The sequence below is a fragment of the Geotrypetes seraphini genome, chromosome 2, assembly GCF_902459505.1.
Source record: "Geotrypetes seraphini chromosome 2, aGeoSer1.1, whole genome shotgun sequence".
In the NCBI taxonomy this organism is placed as follows: Eukaryota; Metazoa; Chordata; class Amphibia; order Gymnophiona; family Dermophiidae; genus Geotrypetes; species Geotrypetes seraphini.
The window spans coordinates 421,112,338-421,128,580 of record NC_047085.1 but is presented as its reverse complement, the minus strand read 5'-3'; the positions used below and the strand labels follow the sequence as shown (position 1 = coordinate 421,128,580).

The window sequence follows — 16,243 nt, the reverse complement described above, 5'->3', positions numbered from 1 at the left end:
TCTATTCTCAGCACATCCTTTCGATAATGTGGCCTCCAAAATTGAACACAGTATTCCAGATGTGGTCTCAACATTGACCTGTAAAGTAGAGTTGCGTGGGGACAAAAATCCCACCCGTCCCCATCCATCCCCGCCAAAGTCCCACCCGTCCCCACCCGTCCCTGCGAGGAATCCCACCTGTCCCCGCGAGGAATCCCTCCGTCCCCACCCGTCCCCGCGAGGAATCCCCTCCGTCCCCACAAACTACAGAAATAGTTATTTCATTTAATTATGCTACTGAATTAAAGGCTCTGGTAGAAACCCATTTACAAATAAGCAAAAAGACTTTATTAATTTGGAAATATTAATTGGGAAGAATACATACTTTGTAAACGGGTTTCTACCAGAGCCTCTAATGTTTATAAATTTTTATCAACACAACTAATATACTACTTTATCCTAAAGAAAAAAAAAAAGAAATAGAATTTTTTTCCTACCTTTGTTGCCTGGTTTCTGCTTTCCTCATGTTCTCATTCAATTCATTCCATCCACTGTCTCTCTTCTCTCTGCATCTTCCATTTGCTCTGTTACTGTGCATCTCCCTTTCTCCCCCCTTCCAAATTGGTCTGGCACCCATCTTCTTCCCTCTGCTCCCCCCATAGTCTGGCATCTCGGTCTTCTTCCCTGCCAGCGTCTTCTCCCCACTCTCTCTTCCCCATTTCCTTTCAGCGTCCTTCTCCCCCCCTCCATCTTCCCCCTGTCCTGTCAGCATCCTTCTCCCCCCTGTCTTCCCCATGTGTATTGAAGTATTGAAGCTGCTGTAAGAAAGTAATTTAGATTCACGGCTACAGGGCAGGGAGGTTTGTCGGACCGGGCCTGTTGTCGGTCGGTCGGGGGAAGCGCCACAAAGGTAAGGAGACCTGGATGGCTGTGTTGCACCCGGGGCGGACCGTCCTCCCCGCCCCCCCCCCCCCTTGGTACACCACTGCTTTTTCCCTACCTGCCCTGCCGCAGCAGACAACCGACCGGAAGTCTTCCCGATGTCAGCGCTGACATCGGAAGGAGGGAGGGCTTTGTTTAAGCCCTCCCTCCGACGTCAGTGCTGACATCGGGAAGACTTCCGTTCGGCTGTGTGCTGCGGCAGGGCAGGTAGGGAGAAGACGAGCCTCGCGGCTGAGTACATCCAGCCCCGCAGGAACCCCGCGACCCTCGGAGGCATCCCCACAGGATTCCTGTGACCCTAGGGGGCATCCCCATGGGATCCCCGTGACCCGAAAGGGGAACCCCTGGGATTCCCGTCGTTCCCGTTTCCATGCAGCTCTCTATTGTAAAGCGGCATCACCACTTTGGGCTTACGGCTGATGAAACTTCTCCGGATGCAACTCAGCATCTGTCTAGCCTTGGATGAAGCTTTCTCCACTTGATTGGCAGCCTTCATATCTTCACTAATGATTACTCCCAGGTCCCGTTCTGTAACAGTTCTAGTTAAGGTCTCACCGTTCAGAGTGTAGGTTCTGCAAGGGTTTCCGCTACCAAGGTGCATAACTTTACACTTCTTGGTATTAAAGCTCAGCAGCCAAATAGTAGACCATTTCTCCAGTAAAAGTAGGTCCTGTGTCATACTGTCGGGTACGGTACCTCAGCCTACCACATTACATAATTTAGCATCATCGGCAAATAATGCAATTTTACCCTAAAGTCCCTGAGGTAGATCCCGTACGAAGATATTAAATAGGATTGGACCCAGGACCGAGCCCTGCGGTACTCCACTGAACACGTCCGATGTTTCGGAAGGAGTGCTGTTTACCACCACCCTTTGAAGTCTGCCACTGAGCCAGTCTTTAACCCATGCAGTTAATGTTTTTCCAAGTCCCAGCGAGCTCATCTTGTTCAATAATCTATGGTGTGGGACACTATCAAAAGCCTTACTGAAGTCCAGATACACTACATCCAGGGACTTTCCCTTATCCAGTTTTTTTGTTACCCAGTAAAAGAAGCTGATTAGATTGGATTGGCAGGACCTTCCCTTTGTAAATCCATGCTGATAGGGATCCATCAGCCTCTCATCGTCCAGAACCATATCTAATTTGTGTTTAATCAACGTTTCCATAAGTTTACACACTATTGATGTAAGACTTACCGGCCTGTAATTTGCAGTCTCTGACCTGCATCCCTTTTAGTGAAGCGGAATGACGTTAGCTGTTTTCCAGTCTAATGGAATTTTTCCCGTGCTTAGGGAAAGATTGAAGAGCGCGGCTAACGGCTCTCCCAGGACATCTCTCAATTCCCTATGCACTCTGGGGTACAATTTATCTGGTTCCATGGCTTTGTTCACTTTTAGCCTTGATAATTCTTGGTAGATGCTGCTGGTAGTAAATTTAAAATTCCTGAATGGGTCTTCTGAGCTCTCCCTTGTTTGCAGCTGTGGACCGGATCCCGGCGCCTCACAGGTAAAGACTGAGCAAAAGTATTTGTTTAGCAGTTTGGCTTTATCGGAGTCCAATTCTGCATAGGTACCGTCGGGTTTCCTTAGGCGCACTATCCTGTCTGTATTCCTCTTTCTATCATTAACATACCTGAAAAAGGATTTATCCCCTTTTTTTAATATTCATAGCCAACTTTTTTTCCATCCGGAGTTTGGTTTAATGGGGTATATAAATTTGGATTTAAACTCTTGCTCCCCCTTTCTTTTTCGATCCAAGTAATTCTGTACTGTATTGGGGAGTGGGTGCATCATCATTCTCCTCAGCCTTGCAAGCTTTTCTCCCCCTTCCACCACCACAAATAGTAATAATAGTGCCTTTTTTCAAAAAATTGCGAACAGTTGAAAAGTTATTTGTGGTTTCAATAGTAAAAACGATGGCGTTTACACAAAACCGCAAACAACATATAAAAAGTTATTTGCGGTTTTTCTGTATTCGTGGCTATGTTCCGCCCGCATCCACCGCAAATACGGAGGGTGAAGTGTACACAGAATCAACCCCTTACCTCTTAAGTGCTAAGTTTACAATATGTATCTGCACAGGGAGCTAAGAATAAGGAGGGAGGGGCAAGCAGTAAAAATGAAAGTGAAACCTTTGGAGTGAATATGTCTGTGGAGACTAGTGCTGCCCGATTCAGGGGAAAAAAATTTCGATTCGATTCAGCCAACTGAATCAATTTTTCGATTTGATTTTCCTGCCCAATTGGGTGTTTTTTTCAAACATCCTGGTGGGTTTATTTTATAGCCTCTTCACTCCCTTTGCCTTCTCCTAACCACACTGGCGCTGTGGTGTAAACAAAATAAAGAAACAAACAAGACTTTTCCTCTCTCTGTTAAATCCTAGCTCACGTTTGTGGTCTAACAAAAGCTCTGGCAGGATACACGTTTCAAATCTGACATATTGTAATCACAAAACAGAAAATAAAATTATTTTTTCTACCTTTTGTTGTCTGGTCATTGTTCAAATCTTGTTGGTCCCAGGCTCTGGTTGTCTTCTGATAGCTTGCTTGCCAGGATCTCCTTCTTTCTCCATGCTAACCATCCATCTATTATCTCTTTCCTCCCCTTCCGTTTCCCTTCGCTCCCCTGGAGGTCTGGCATCTTTCCTTTTTTTTCATCTCCATCTACAGATCCACCTTTTCTCAACTACCCTTTCATCCAGCATCTCTCCCTTTCTGTAACTTTCATCCCTAAATCCCATTGTCCACCATCTCGCTCCCTCTCCTCTGTTTTTAAGACCCCTTATTTCTTTCCCCCCCCCCAAAAGTCCGGCATATGCACGTCTCTTTGAACCCCCCCCCTTCTCTCCCTCCCTCCGTGTACTTCTACACCAGGGCCCCCTCTCCTGAATGTCTGCACCCTCCTGAAGGCCTGCGTATTCAATTTACCTAATTTCAGCAGCCTGCCCTGCAGAAGATCGCTGGCTCTAGCAATCTTTGCAAGCTGTCATACGTCGTCCGAGTTGTTTTCTCTCTGCCGCGGTCCCGCCCCTCCTCTGATGTCAGAGAAGGGGCGGGATCGCGGCAGAGAGAAGACAACTCGGATGATGTATGGCAACTTGCAAAGATCGCTAGAGTCAGCGATCTTCTGCAGGGCAGGCTGCTGAAATTAGGTAAATTGATGCAGGGAAGCCGGATATCAGCGGGGAAGCCACTTCCCCGACTGACCCTCCCCACTCGCCCTCTAAAGCAGGAGTGGCAGGCCAGCAAGAGGCAGCGCTGCCGCTCCTGTTTTAGGTGCGAGGGTCAGTCAACGAATCGGGAGGCCGATTTTTTGTCATGGTAAATCAATTCAAATCGTGAATCGGGTAGCCCGATTCTCAGCTTCCCCAGCCCAATTCTAATTTTCCCCAGCCCCCCTGCCCAATTCTCAGCTTCCCCAGCCCTCCTGCTGATTCCCAGCTTCCATCCCCAGCCCCCAAGCCGATTCCCAGCTTCCATCCCCAGCCCCCAAGACTCACTAGCCCTCCTGCTGATTCCCAGCTTCCATCCCCAGCCCCCAAGACTCACTAGCCCCCCTGCCGAGTCTCAGTCCTCAGCCCCCCCCCCCGCTGATTCTCAGCCCTCCTGCTGGTTACCCTTTGCTTCCGAGGTCTGCTCGCTCCCCCCTCGACGCTCCCACGTCCTTTTGTTTCTTCTGATGTAACTTCCGGTTTCGCAAAACCAGAAGTTACATTAGATGGGAATGAATCCAGCGGCCGGTGGTGAAAAAGCACAGTTACTTACCGTAACAGGTGTTATCCAGGGACAGCAGGCAGATATTCTTGACTGATGGGTGACGGCACCGACGGAGCCCCGGTACGGACAATTTTAGAGTGATTGCACTCTAAGAACTTGGAAAGTTCTAGTAGGCCGCACCGCGCACGCGCGAGTGCCTTCCCGCCCGACAGAGGCGCGCGGTCCCCAGTTAGGATAAGCCAGCTAAGAAGCCAACCCGGGGAGGTGGGTGGGACACAAGAATATCTGCCTGCTGTCCCTGGATAACACCTGTTACGGTAAGTAACTGTGCTTTATCCCAGGACAAGCAGGCAGCATATTCTTGACTGATGGGTGACCTCCAAGCTAACAAAAAGAGGGATGGTGGGAAGGTTGGCCATTAGGAAAACTAATTTTGCAAAACAGATTGGCCGAAGTGTCCATCCCGTCTGGAGAAAGCATCCAGACAATAATGAGATGTAAAAGTATGAACTGAGGACCAAGTAGCAGCCTTGCAGATTTCCTCAATAGGCGTGGAGCGGAGGAAAGCCACAGATGCTGCCATAGCTCGAACTCTATGGGCCGTGGCAGAACCTTCCAGTGTCAGTCCGGTCTGAGCATAACAGAAAGAAATGCATGCTGCCAGCCAATTAGACCACGTACGTTTAGAAACAGGACGTCCCAATTTATTCGGATCAAAGGACAGAAAGAGTTGGGGAGCTGATCTGTGGGGCTTAGTACGCTCTAAATAGTAAGCCAGAGCCCGCTTACAGTCCAAAGTATGCAGAGCTTGTTCTCCAGAATGAGAGTGAGGTTTCGGAAAAAAGACAGGCAGAACAATGGATTGGTTGAGATGGAATTCCGAGACAACCTTAGGGAGAAACTTTGGATGTGTACGCAGAACCACCTTGTCATGATGAAAGACTGTAAAAGGTGGATCAGCAACTAGTGCATGTAGCTCACTGACCCTCCTGGCAGAGGTAAGAGCAATAAGGAAAAGTACCTTCCAAGTGAGAAACTTGAAAGGAGCGGTAGCCAAAGGTTCAAAAGGAGGCTTCATTAAGGCGGAAAGAACCACATTGAGATCCCAGATTACCGGAGGGGCTTTGAGAGGTGGTTTCACATTGAAAAGACCCCGCATGAATCTGGACACCAAGGGATGAGCCGAGAGAAGTTTTCCATGAACTGGCTCATGAAAAGCAGCAATAGCACCGAGGTGGACTCTGATGGAAGTAGACTTGAGGCCAGAGTCAGACAAAGAAAGAAGATAATCCAATAAGGTCTCCACTGCAAGGGAAGTGGGATCATGATGATGAAGAAGACACCAGGAAGAAAACCGTGTCCACTTCTGATGGTAACATTGCAGAGTGGCCGGTTTCCTGGAGGCATCCAGAATGGAACGAACGGGCTGAGACAAAAGAGTATCATGAGAAGTCAGCCCGAGAGAAACCAAGCTGTCAGGTGCAGAGACAGAAGGTTGGGATGCAAAAGGGTCTCCTGATGTTGAGTAAGCAGAGAAGGAAACAGTGGAAGAAGGAAAGGCTCCCTGGAACTGAGTTGAAGTAGAAGGGAGAACCAATGTTGCCTGGGCCACCGTGGAGCAATCAGAATCATGGTGGCTCGTTCCCTCTTGAGCTTGAACAAGGTTCGTAACATGAGAGGCAGAGGAGGGAAAGCGTACAGGAACAGATTGGACCAATCGAGGAGAAATGCATCCGCTGCCAGACGGTGAGGGGAGTAGAGTCTGGAGCAGAATAGGGGCAGCTGGTGATTGTGAGGAGCTGCAAAGAGGTCTATCTGAGGAGTACCCCACTGAGCGAAGATGGACTGAAGAGTTAAAGGATCGAATGTCCACTCGTGAGGCTGGAGAATTCTGCTGAGCTTGTCTGCTAAGGAATTCTGTTCTCCCTGAATGTAGATAGCTTTCAGGAATAGTTGGTGATCTGTGGCCCAAGCCCAAATCTTCTGGGCTTCCTGGCACAAGAGGCGAGAGCCTGTCCCACCCTGCTTGTTGATGTAGTACATCGCAACTTGATTGTCTGTGCACAGCAGGAGGACCCGAGGAAAGAGAAGATGTTGGAAGGCCTTGAGGGCATAAAACATCGCTCTGAGTTCCAGGAAATTGATGTGATGTTTCATTTCCTGGGCTGTCCAAAGTCCTTGAGTTTGGAATTCGTTCAAATGAGCTCCCCAGGCATAAGGGGAGACGTCGGTGGTGATGACAAGTTGATGAGGAGGTAGATGAAACAGAAGACCTCTGGAAAGATTTGAGGATATCAACCACCATTGTAGAGACTGACGAAGAGATGATGTCACAGATATGTGTCGTGAGCAAGGATCCGTCGCTTGGGACCACTGGGTAGCTAGGGTCCATTGAGGAGTGCGCAGGTGAAGACGTGCGAGGGGTGTGACATGAACTGTGGAGGCCATGTGACCCAAGAGTATCATCATTTGCTTGGCAGAGATGGAACGTTGTGGAAGAACCTGCTGACAGAGATTGAAGAGTTTGAAGACGGTTGGACGGCAGGAATGATCTCATGAGGACTGTGTCCAGCACCGCTCCAATGAATTGAAGACTCTGAGTGGGGATGAGATGAGATTTGGGTAGATTGATCTCGAACCCCAGAAGCTGTAGAAACAGGATGGTTTGGTTGGTGGCCAGGAGCACTGTTTGAGATGAATTGGCCTTGATTAACCAATCGTCCAGATAAGGAAAGACTTGAAGGTGGTGAGAGCGTAGAAAGGCAGCCACCACAATCAGATATTTGGTGAACACTCTTGGAGAGGAGGCAAGACCGAAGGGCAGCACCTTGTATTGGTAATGACAATGATTGATCATGAAGCGGGGGTACTGTCTGGAGGCCAGATTGACCGGAATGTGAGTGTATGCCTCTTTGAGATCGAGGGAGCATAGCCAGTCGCTTTGATGGAGAAGAGGATAAAGAGTTGCCAGAGAAAGCATCTTGAATTTCTCCTTGACCAAGCATTTGTTGAGATCGCGAAGATCTAGGATGGGTCTGAGATCCCCTGTTTTTTTGGGGACCAGAAAATAACAGGAGTAGAATCCCTGCCCCTTCTGATCTAGAGGAACTTCCTCTATGGCGTTCAGGAGGAGGAGGGATTGAACTTCCTGAAGAAGGAGAGAAGACTGAGAGGTGTTCAAAGCAGACTCTCTTGGCAGACTTTGTGCAGGACGTGTCTGAAAGTTGAGAGAGTAGCCGTGGCGGATGATGTTGAGGACCCACTGATCCGATGTGATGTTCTCCCAACGGCTGGTGTAACAAGAAAGACGTCCTCCTATGGGTCGAGGGAGATTGGCAGATAGTGGAATACTGGCTATGCTTTGGAGAACCACGTCAAAAGGGTTGGGTAGACTTTTGTGGTGGAGGAGGCTTCACCTGTTGCTGCTGGGCTGGCCTAGGTGGTTGTCGCTGTTGCTGACATTGACGTCTAGGCTGTTGAGTAGCCGGTGGCAAGGGACGGGCAGCATAGCGGCGCTGGTAGGCAGATTGTTGGCGAAAAGGCCGAGCAGGTGGAGTCTTTTTCTTAGTCTTCAGGAGAGTATCCCACCGAGTCTCATGGGCAGACAGCTGTTGTGTAGTGGAATCCATGGACTCTCCGAAGAGCTCATCACCCAAGCAGGGAGCATTTGCTAGGCGGTCCTGATGATTTACATCGAGCTCTGAGACTCTGAGCCATGCCAACCGACGCATGGCAACAGACATAGCCGTGGCCCTAGAAGTCAATTCAAATGTGTCATAAATTGACCGAACTAGGAACTTGCGTAACTGGAGAAGAGAAGAAGAGCAGGCATGAAATGCAGATTTCTTGCGGTCAGGGAGGTACTTTTCAAAAGCAGCCATGTTTTGAATGAGGTGCTTTAAATAAAATGAAAAATGAAAAGCGTAGTTCCCTGACCTATTGGCTAACATGGCATTCTGATATAAACGTTTGCCAAATTTGTCCATGGCTTTTCCTTCTCTGCCAGGAGGGACTGAGGCATACACACTAGCTCCCGCTGATTTCTTAAGTGTGGATTCCACCAAAAGAGACTCATGCGGGAGCTGAGGTTTGTCAAAACCAGGGATAGGGATAACCTTGTATAAGGAGTCCAATTTACGAGGAGCTCCCGGTACAGTCAGGGGAGTCTCTAAATTTTTATAAAAAGTCTCTCTTAAGATGTCATGGAGAGGAAGTTTGAGAAATTCCCTTGGAGGCTGGTCAAAGTCCAGAGCATCAAGGAATGCCTTGGATTTCTTCGACTCAGCCTCCAAGGGAATAGAAAGAGATTCACACATCTCTTTTAAGAAAGAGGTAAAAGATGTGGAATCCTGCTTAGAAGAGGGATCAGCAACAAGATGATCCTCTTCATCAGAGGAACACTCACCCTCAGACAGAAAGGGCTCTTCAGAGTCACCCCACAAATCAGGGTCCCGAATCTGAGAGCCACGGTCTCGAGACTCCGGGGTGGAGGGTTCCAGGTGTCGGGTTTTGCGCACCGACTTACCCAACCTCATAGACACGGTACCAGGAGATGTGACATGCTGCGTCGGTACCGAAGTCTGCACCGCCTGGTGTTGAGCTCTCGGTTCCGGTGCTAAGATTGGCATCGAAGTCGAGGAAGCAGTGTGAACCGGTACCAACAAAGTGGATGCCGATAAAGGAGGGCGCTCCACTGTCGGTACCGGTGGCTCAGACCGGACCGGGACTGGAAGGCTCGGTGTCAAAAGTGCGGGAAGGAGTTGTTGCAACTGCTCCTTAAGTTGCACTTGCTGGACAGCAGCAATCCGCTCGTCCAGCAAAGGCACCGGTACCGCCTTTTTCTTCTGCGGTACCTGTGGTGCCGCTCTACGCTCCGAGGATGAGGAACCCGATGTCGAGGGGCTCACCTCAATAGGAGCGGAGCACTTCCGTGGGCGCCTCGAGGTCGGCAGGATTGGACTCGCTGCTACTGAGACCGGAGGACGCTCCAACGGAGATGGCTTCTTAGCCGGCTTACCTGAGTGTTGCGACGCCGGCGCGGTGTTGCGCGGCATCGACGAAGTGGGTGCCGACTGAGGTGGTGCCGATGCCGGTGTCAATGTCGCAGGGTCAGACATATCGGCACCGAAAAGCAAACTTTGTTGGATTTGTCGGTTTTTTAATGTACGTTTTTTCAAAGTGGCACAGCGGGTGCAGGTAGAAGCCTGATGCTCTGGACCCAAGCACTGTAAGCACCAATTGTGCGGGTCCGTAAGAGAGATAGGCCGTGCACACCGCTGGCACTTTTTAAAACCTGGCTGGGGGGGCATGAAAGGAAAAATGGCTTCTGCCAAATCGAAGGCCGAGGCTTCGATGGCGGCAGTAGGCCCCGCTGGGGCAAAACAGACGAAATGAAGAAAAAAAAAAAAAAACTGTTGTTTTTTTTTTTTAAAGAAAATAATAAAAGAAAAAAAGGAAATATAATTTCCAAAAAGATTTCGCGAGCGGGAAGGCGACAGAAAAAAATCTTTTCAACAGCTGTTGAAAAGTGCGACTTCTTAGCTCCGCGGAAACTAAGAAACTGGGGACCGCGTGCCTCTGTCGGGCGGGAAGGCGCGTGCGCGGTGCGGCCTACTAGAACTTTCCAAGTTCTTAGAGTGCAATCACTCTAAAATTGTCCGTACCGGGGCTCCGTCGGTGCTGTCACCCATCAGTCAAGAATATGCTGCCTGCTTGTCCTGGGATAATAAGAATTAACTTGAATCGGGGCTGAATCGGCAAGTCTGGTTTTTTACCAAAACGAACCAATTCGAATCGGTGAACCGATTTGAATCGTGAATCGGGCAGCACTAGTGGAGACCAGCGGGATAGTAGGGTGTCCTGAAGAGGGCGTATTTGAGCTTTGATCCAAGGAACCACCTCTATGGCTGCCAAGTCATAGGAGCTGGCATCACTGGGAGGCCTGGAATTTGGCATGTGAGCTTCAGTTTGCATGGCTTGGGAAGAAAAATATAGCCCTTCACTATGTTGTAATGGACTCCCTAGTATGCCAGGGACTGAGTTGACTCCAGGTGGCTTTTCCCCAAAATTGATAATCTAACATTGGACTTGGATGGAGCACCAATCATCCAATTGTCCAGGTACTTGGAGATGCACTGCTACCACTACCATCCCTTTGGTGAAGGTGCAAGGAACCGTCACCAGACCAAAGGAGAGAGCTGAAAACGGGAAATATTTCCCCAGCACATAGAATCTGAAGAACATCCTGTGATCCAGAAATATGGGAATGTGCAAGTAGGCCTCTGTCAAATCCAAAGAGACTAGAAATTCCCCCGGTGCCACTGCTGCAATGACCAAATAGTCTCCATGTGGAATCGGGCCGGCACTTTCAGTGCTATGTAGACCGACTTCTGATCTAGGATTGGTCTCCAGTCATCCGAGTCTTTCTTGGGCACATTAAAGTATATAGAGCAAGGATACCCACACTTTTTTGACTTGCGAGCTACTTTTAAAATGACCAAGTCAAAATGATCTACCAACAATAAAATTAAAAAAAAAAAACAACACACTGTACGCAGAGAAAATGTTAATTATCATTTGTATTCAGATTTTTTTTCCAGAGGTCAAGGCAGATGACTTTAAAACATGCAATGTCACCTCAGTAACTATACAAAAATAGACAAATATACCCTCTCCCCTTTTACTAAACCGCAATAGCAGTTTTTAGCGCAGGTTAGCGCAGGGAGCTGCGCTGAATGCCCCTCGCAGCTCCCAACGCTCATAGGCTCCCTGCGCTAAAAACCACTATCACGGTTTAGTAAAAGGGGGCCATAGTGTAAAATATAGACAGCAGATATAAATTCTCAAAAACGGACACATTTTGATCACTAAATTTAAAATAAAATCATTTTTACTACCTTTTTGTCTGGTGATTTCATGAGTCTCTGGTTGCACTTCCTTCTTATGTAAAGCCAATATTTCTTTCTTTCTCCCTTTCTTTTTCTCTCCCCCTGCACCCATCTTTCTGCTTTTCTTTCTCTCTCCCCCTGCCTGCCTGTCTTTTTCTCCTTCCCTGCCCCCCCCAAGCCATCGCGCCGATTTCTCCACTTCCCCGATTCTTTCCCTACTCACCCCCCTAAGCCACCATGCCGATTTCTCCCTGCTGCATCCCCGAGCCAGGACTGGTGCGTACAAGCGCCGGGCCCACAAGATTTCACCTCCGACGTCAATTCTAATGTCGGGGAGAAAGTTCCAGGCCAGCCAGCAGTGATTGGCTGGCCCAGAACTTCCTCTCCGATGTCAGAATTGATGTCAGAGGTGAAGTCTTGCGAGTCCGGTGCTTGTATGTGCCAGGCCTGACTCAGGGAAGCAGCAGGGAGAAAAAGATCGCAAAGGCAACACAATTGACTCGCGTTGCTTTTGCTATCTACTAGTCGATCGCGATCGACCATTTGGGCACCCCTGATATAGAGTTTCTGCCCAAGTCTGATTCTTCAGGTGGTACAGACTCTATAGGTTCACTACTACTTGGACCTTGACCACTTTCTCTGGTCATCCAGTCTGAGAATCCACAAACAAGTCCACCAGAGGAAGAAAAAATTTGAGCTTGTAACCCTCTCAGATGATAGCCAGCACCCAATGATCCTGCAAAATCTGTGCCTAAGCATCCCAATAAGCCAATAACCATCCCCCCTATCATCAGGGTGAGGGCTACTAAACTGACATCACTGGGTCTTCTTGAGGCTGCTGTGGTGTGAGAACTGGAGATTTGGGGTTGTTTGCTGCTGCCAGAACTCTCTCGAGAGCCTTGATATGATCTCTGAGCAGAAGATCCACCAGAGTACTGACAAAATCACTGAGAGCCTCAAAAGGTACCACGACCAGACCTCTGAGGGGCATGTGGTCTGGTATCTGATAAGGATTTAGGGCAATAATCTGTCACACTGGTCATAAGATTATCCAACCCCTTACCAAAGAGCAATTGGCCTTGAAAGGAAGCCTGCTCAAAGTGGCTTTGGAAGATGAATCTCCCACCCATTGCCTGATCTAAAGCATTCTGTAGGTGGAAAAAGAATAAGCCAAAACTTTCCTCATGATCCTGTATACGTCATACAGCACATCGACCATATAATACAGCGCCGTCAACCACCCATCTCCCAGACCCCTCCACACCTTACCTTAAAGTCCTGGTATTCTAGCAGTGAAGTGGGGCAGGAACAATCTTCTTATGCTGCTATCCCATGAAAACTGCAATCGAACTCACAAGATAGCTGCAGGAACTTGCAGCAACCATTTTTGATCATGACTTTCAAGGGACATGGGGCGTAAGAAGATCACTCTTGTCCTGCTTTACTGCTAGGATGCTGTGCTGCTATTTCCACCTACGGGTCGGAGAGCTGGTCGCAAGTCCGGGCGGTCATTAACTGGTAAGTCGGTAAGTGAGAAGTAGTTGCAATCAAATCTCCTGGCTAGCTAAATAGCTCTGAATATCAGAATGTTCTGTCTTGTGGCAACATACACCTGGAACAGCTTTTAAGTTGGTGCTTCTTGCTCCCTCTAAGGTCATATTCAAGGCTCACTTAAAATTCCACTATGAAAGGCTGCTGCTTGCAACTGCTCTGGACCACTATCAGAACCCTGTGACCACCATACCCCTGCCTGGTGATTGCAGTAACCATCTTTATTCCAGTCTGTTACTTCAGTTACAACATCTGGCAATTCAAATATCCAAATCAAATACAGCAGTGGTATGCAGCTCCAACTCTTGCTTCTATTATCAGTTCACAACTTTATGACCTGCTACTTTCAAGAATTTCATTGGACCTCTGACCTTTTAGTATATCAGTAAGCCATAAACCCAGGAACCAACATGTTCAATTCCAAACTCTCGAGATTTATTTCCATATTCCAGGGCTGAAGTTACTATTCAAGAATTTCATTGGACCTCTGACCTTTTAGTATATCAGTAGGCCATAAACCCAGGAACCAACATGTTCAATTCCAAACTCTCGAGATTTATTTCCATACTCCAGGGCTGAAGTTACTATTCATCCTTTACTAACAGTCAAAATACTTGTTATCTATTTATTTATATTTATACGTGTTCTTACCTCTTAAGGATTTACAGTCAATTTCTTCCACATGGGCTTCTAGCCTGTCAAATGCTTCTTTGCAAATAGCCCTTGCCAAAGTTGATTTCCCACTGCCCTAGAAAAATAGAATTTTGTGATTAGCAGTTGTTCAAATACTAATTCTGTACCCCCCTCCTAAAATCAGATTAGCACACTGATGGACAAAGGAAACTAACATTTATAGTATGATATAATCAAAGCAAAACATACTTCTATTTAATAGCAGTTATATGTATGTCACCTTTCAATTAATATCAAATTGGCTTACAACACTTTGTGACAATCATAAAATCAAGAATATGGGGGTGGTGTGATGCTCATTGCCTCAGGAAGGAGTTTTGGGCCAGTGATTCTTAAACCTATCCTGGGGTGTAATGGGATGATTCATTGTGGGACATTTCATCACAGCTGTGCTGAAATGGCCACAATGAATCGTTCCATTCTGGCAGCAGATTACAAACATTGGACAGCAGTTGCAGGCTCAGCCTGTTTTGATCATGGCACTAGCATGTGTTGATTTCATGCCTATGACCCTTGTTCTCTGGCTCCTGCTGCTATTGAGTCTCCCACCATCTTCCAGCTCCTGAGACAATGGCTTAGGAGGGTTTCCTCTAGTCTTGGACTTGTAGTTTGTGATGTGCAGCTTAGGAGGGTTTGCTCTGGTCCCGGCCTTGTGAAATCCCAAGAGTTGTGGCAAGCAGGAGAGGGTGTAGGGAAGAATTTTTTTTTTTTGGGGGGGGAGGGGACATCACCCCCCCACCAAAAATCTGCTGCGGCCAGATCGTGAATTTTGGGAGGGGGGGTTGGTCCATTGCCCCTGGATGATTCATTGTGGCTGTTCATTTCATGGGATGATTCAGTGCTGAAATGGCCATGCTAAATAGTCCTAGACTATCCTGGGGGACCCAAGTTTCCAAGTTTTATTAAAATTTGTTTAAACGCCTATCAGAAATTCTATGCGTTTTACAATAATTTAAAAAAAGGGAGACAAACTATGACTCATTAGACAAGACATAATATTGACGTACAATAAAACGAAAGGTAAGTAGTGAGAACTACAATATTTAAAAGTAAAGCAGAGAGAGAGGAAAAAAACAAGAGGAAGGGGGGAAGAGGCCAATTTAATGTTGGAACCAAAAAAAAGCATTAAAGAAAGAGGTCATTATTCAAAGGCATCTTTGAAAAGGATGCATTTTAATTCTCCTTTGAATTTGTCCAGGTTTTGCTCTGCCCTAAGATTAATTGGCAGTAAATTCCAGATCATGGGGGCTGTAACAGAAAAAGTAATAGCCTGATGAATGCTGATAATCTTTAATGAGGGCACGTGAAATAGGTGTTGGGTAGTGGATCTTAGGGCTCTAGGTGGATAGTGTGGGATAAGTAGTCTATTGATAAAAGCGGGTTCGTTGGTCTTTTGGGTTTTGAATGTTAGAACAGCAATTTTATAAGTTATTCTATGAAGACTTAGAAGCCAATGAGCTTTTTTTAAGAGGGGGGGGTGTGTGACATGATCGTATTTTTTAGAATGTTATGCTTTTAATGGTAGTATTTTGAATTACTCTTCTCCCTCCGAATCCACGGTTATTCGCAATTTTTTTTTTTGGGGGGGGGGGACGATTTTAATTTTTTGCCTATTTTTATGCCTTACCTGGTGGTCTAGCGGGTTTTTGGGGTAGGAACGATCTTCCTATGAAATGACTGCCATAAGCACCCGTAGTCCAGGTAAGGTCCGGGATGCCAGGGGGAAGGCAGGAGGGAGGTGGGGGTGGGTTCAGAGCTGGCCGAGAAGTTATTCACGGTTTTTCAAACTTCACGGTCTGGCTCTGCACCTAACCCCCGTGGATACGGAGGGAGAAGTGTAGTTGAAGGCATCTAATACCTTTATGGCATATACCTTTGTATAGTGAGTTGCAGTAGTCAATTTTAGAAATGATGAGAGAGTGGATCAAAATATTTAGAGATTGAGGGTCCAGATTGCTAGCCAAACACCTTATCATTCAAAGTTTATAGAAACAATTTTTGACTACTGCACTGATTTGAGGGTGATAAGTTAACTTATTATCGATGACAACAACACCCAAGATTATGACTGTATTGGCTGATTCAACTGGAGTGTTGTCGATGGATAAAGGTGCTAGAAGTTGAATACTATCTTTCCATGGAAAAAGAAGATAATTTGTTTTAGAAATACCGAGAGAGAACATGTTTTCACTTAGCAATAGTCTGATACTATCTAATTTTGAGTTGGTGATGTTGATGTCAGTAGTGTTGGTGGGATCGATAGGGTGAATGATCTGTATATCATTGGCATTTGCGAAGGCAGTAAAGCCGATTGATTGGCAAAGAGTCAATAAAGGAGCCAGGTAGATATTAAAAAGTAAAGGAGAAAGTATAGAACCTTGGGGAATGCCAAAGTTATTTTGAAAAGTAGTAAACGTGGAGTTATTGATAGTCACTGTAGAAATGCGGTCTGTAAAATAAGAGATGAACCATTC

At 47.1% G+C, this 16,243-nt stretch overlaps 1 protein-coding gene across 2 annotated transcripts in view; it reads right to left on the bottom strand.

The window, feature by feature from the left end:
- PEX1 (peroxisomal biogenesis factor 1) overlaps positions 1-16,243 on the bottom strand; it is a 157,071-nt gene that overhangs the window by 83,232 nt on the left and 57,596 nt on the right. For both annotated transcript variants that reach the window (XM_033931140.1, XM_033931139.1), the window contains exon 11: positions 13,728-13,824. In XM_033931140.1, the coding sequence (XP_033787031.1) occupies positions 13,728-13,824 (97 nt within the window). The remainder of the gene's footprint in view (positions 1-13,727; positions 13,825-16,243) is intronic.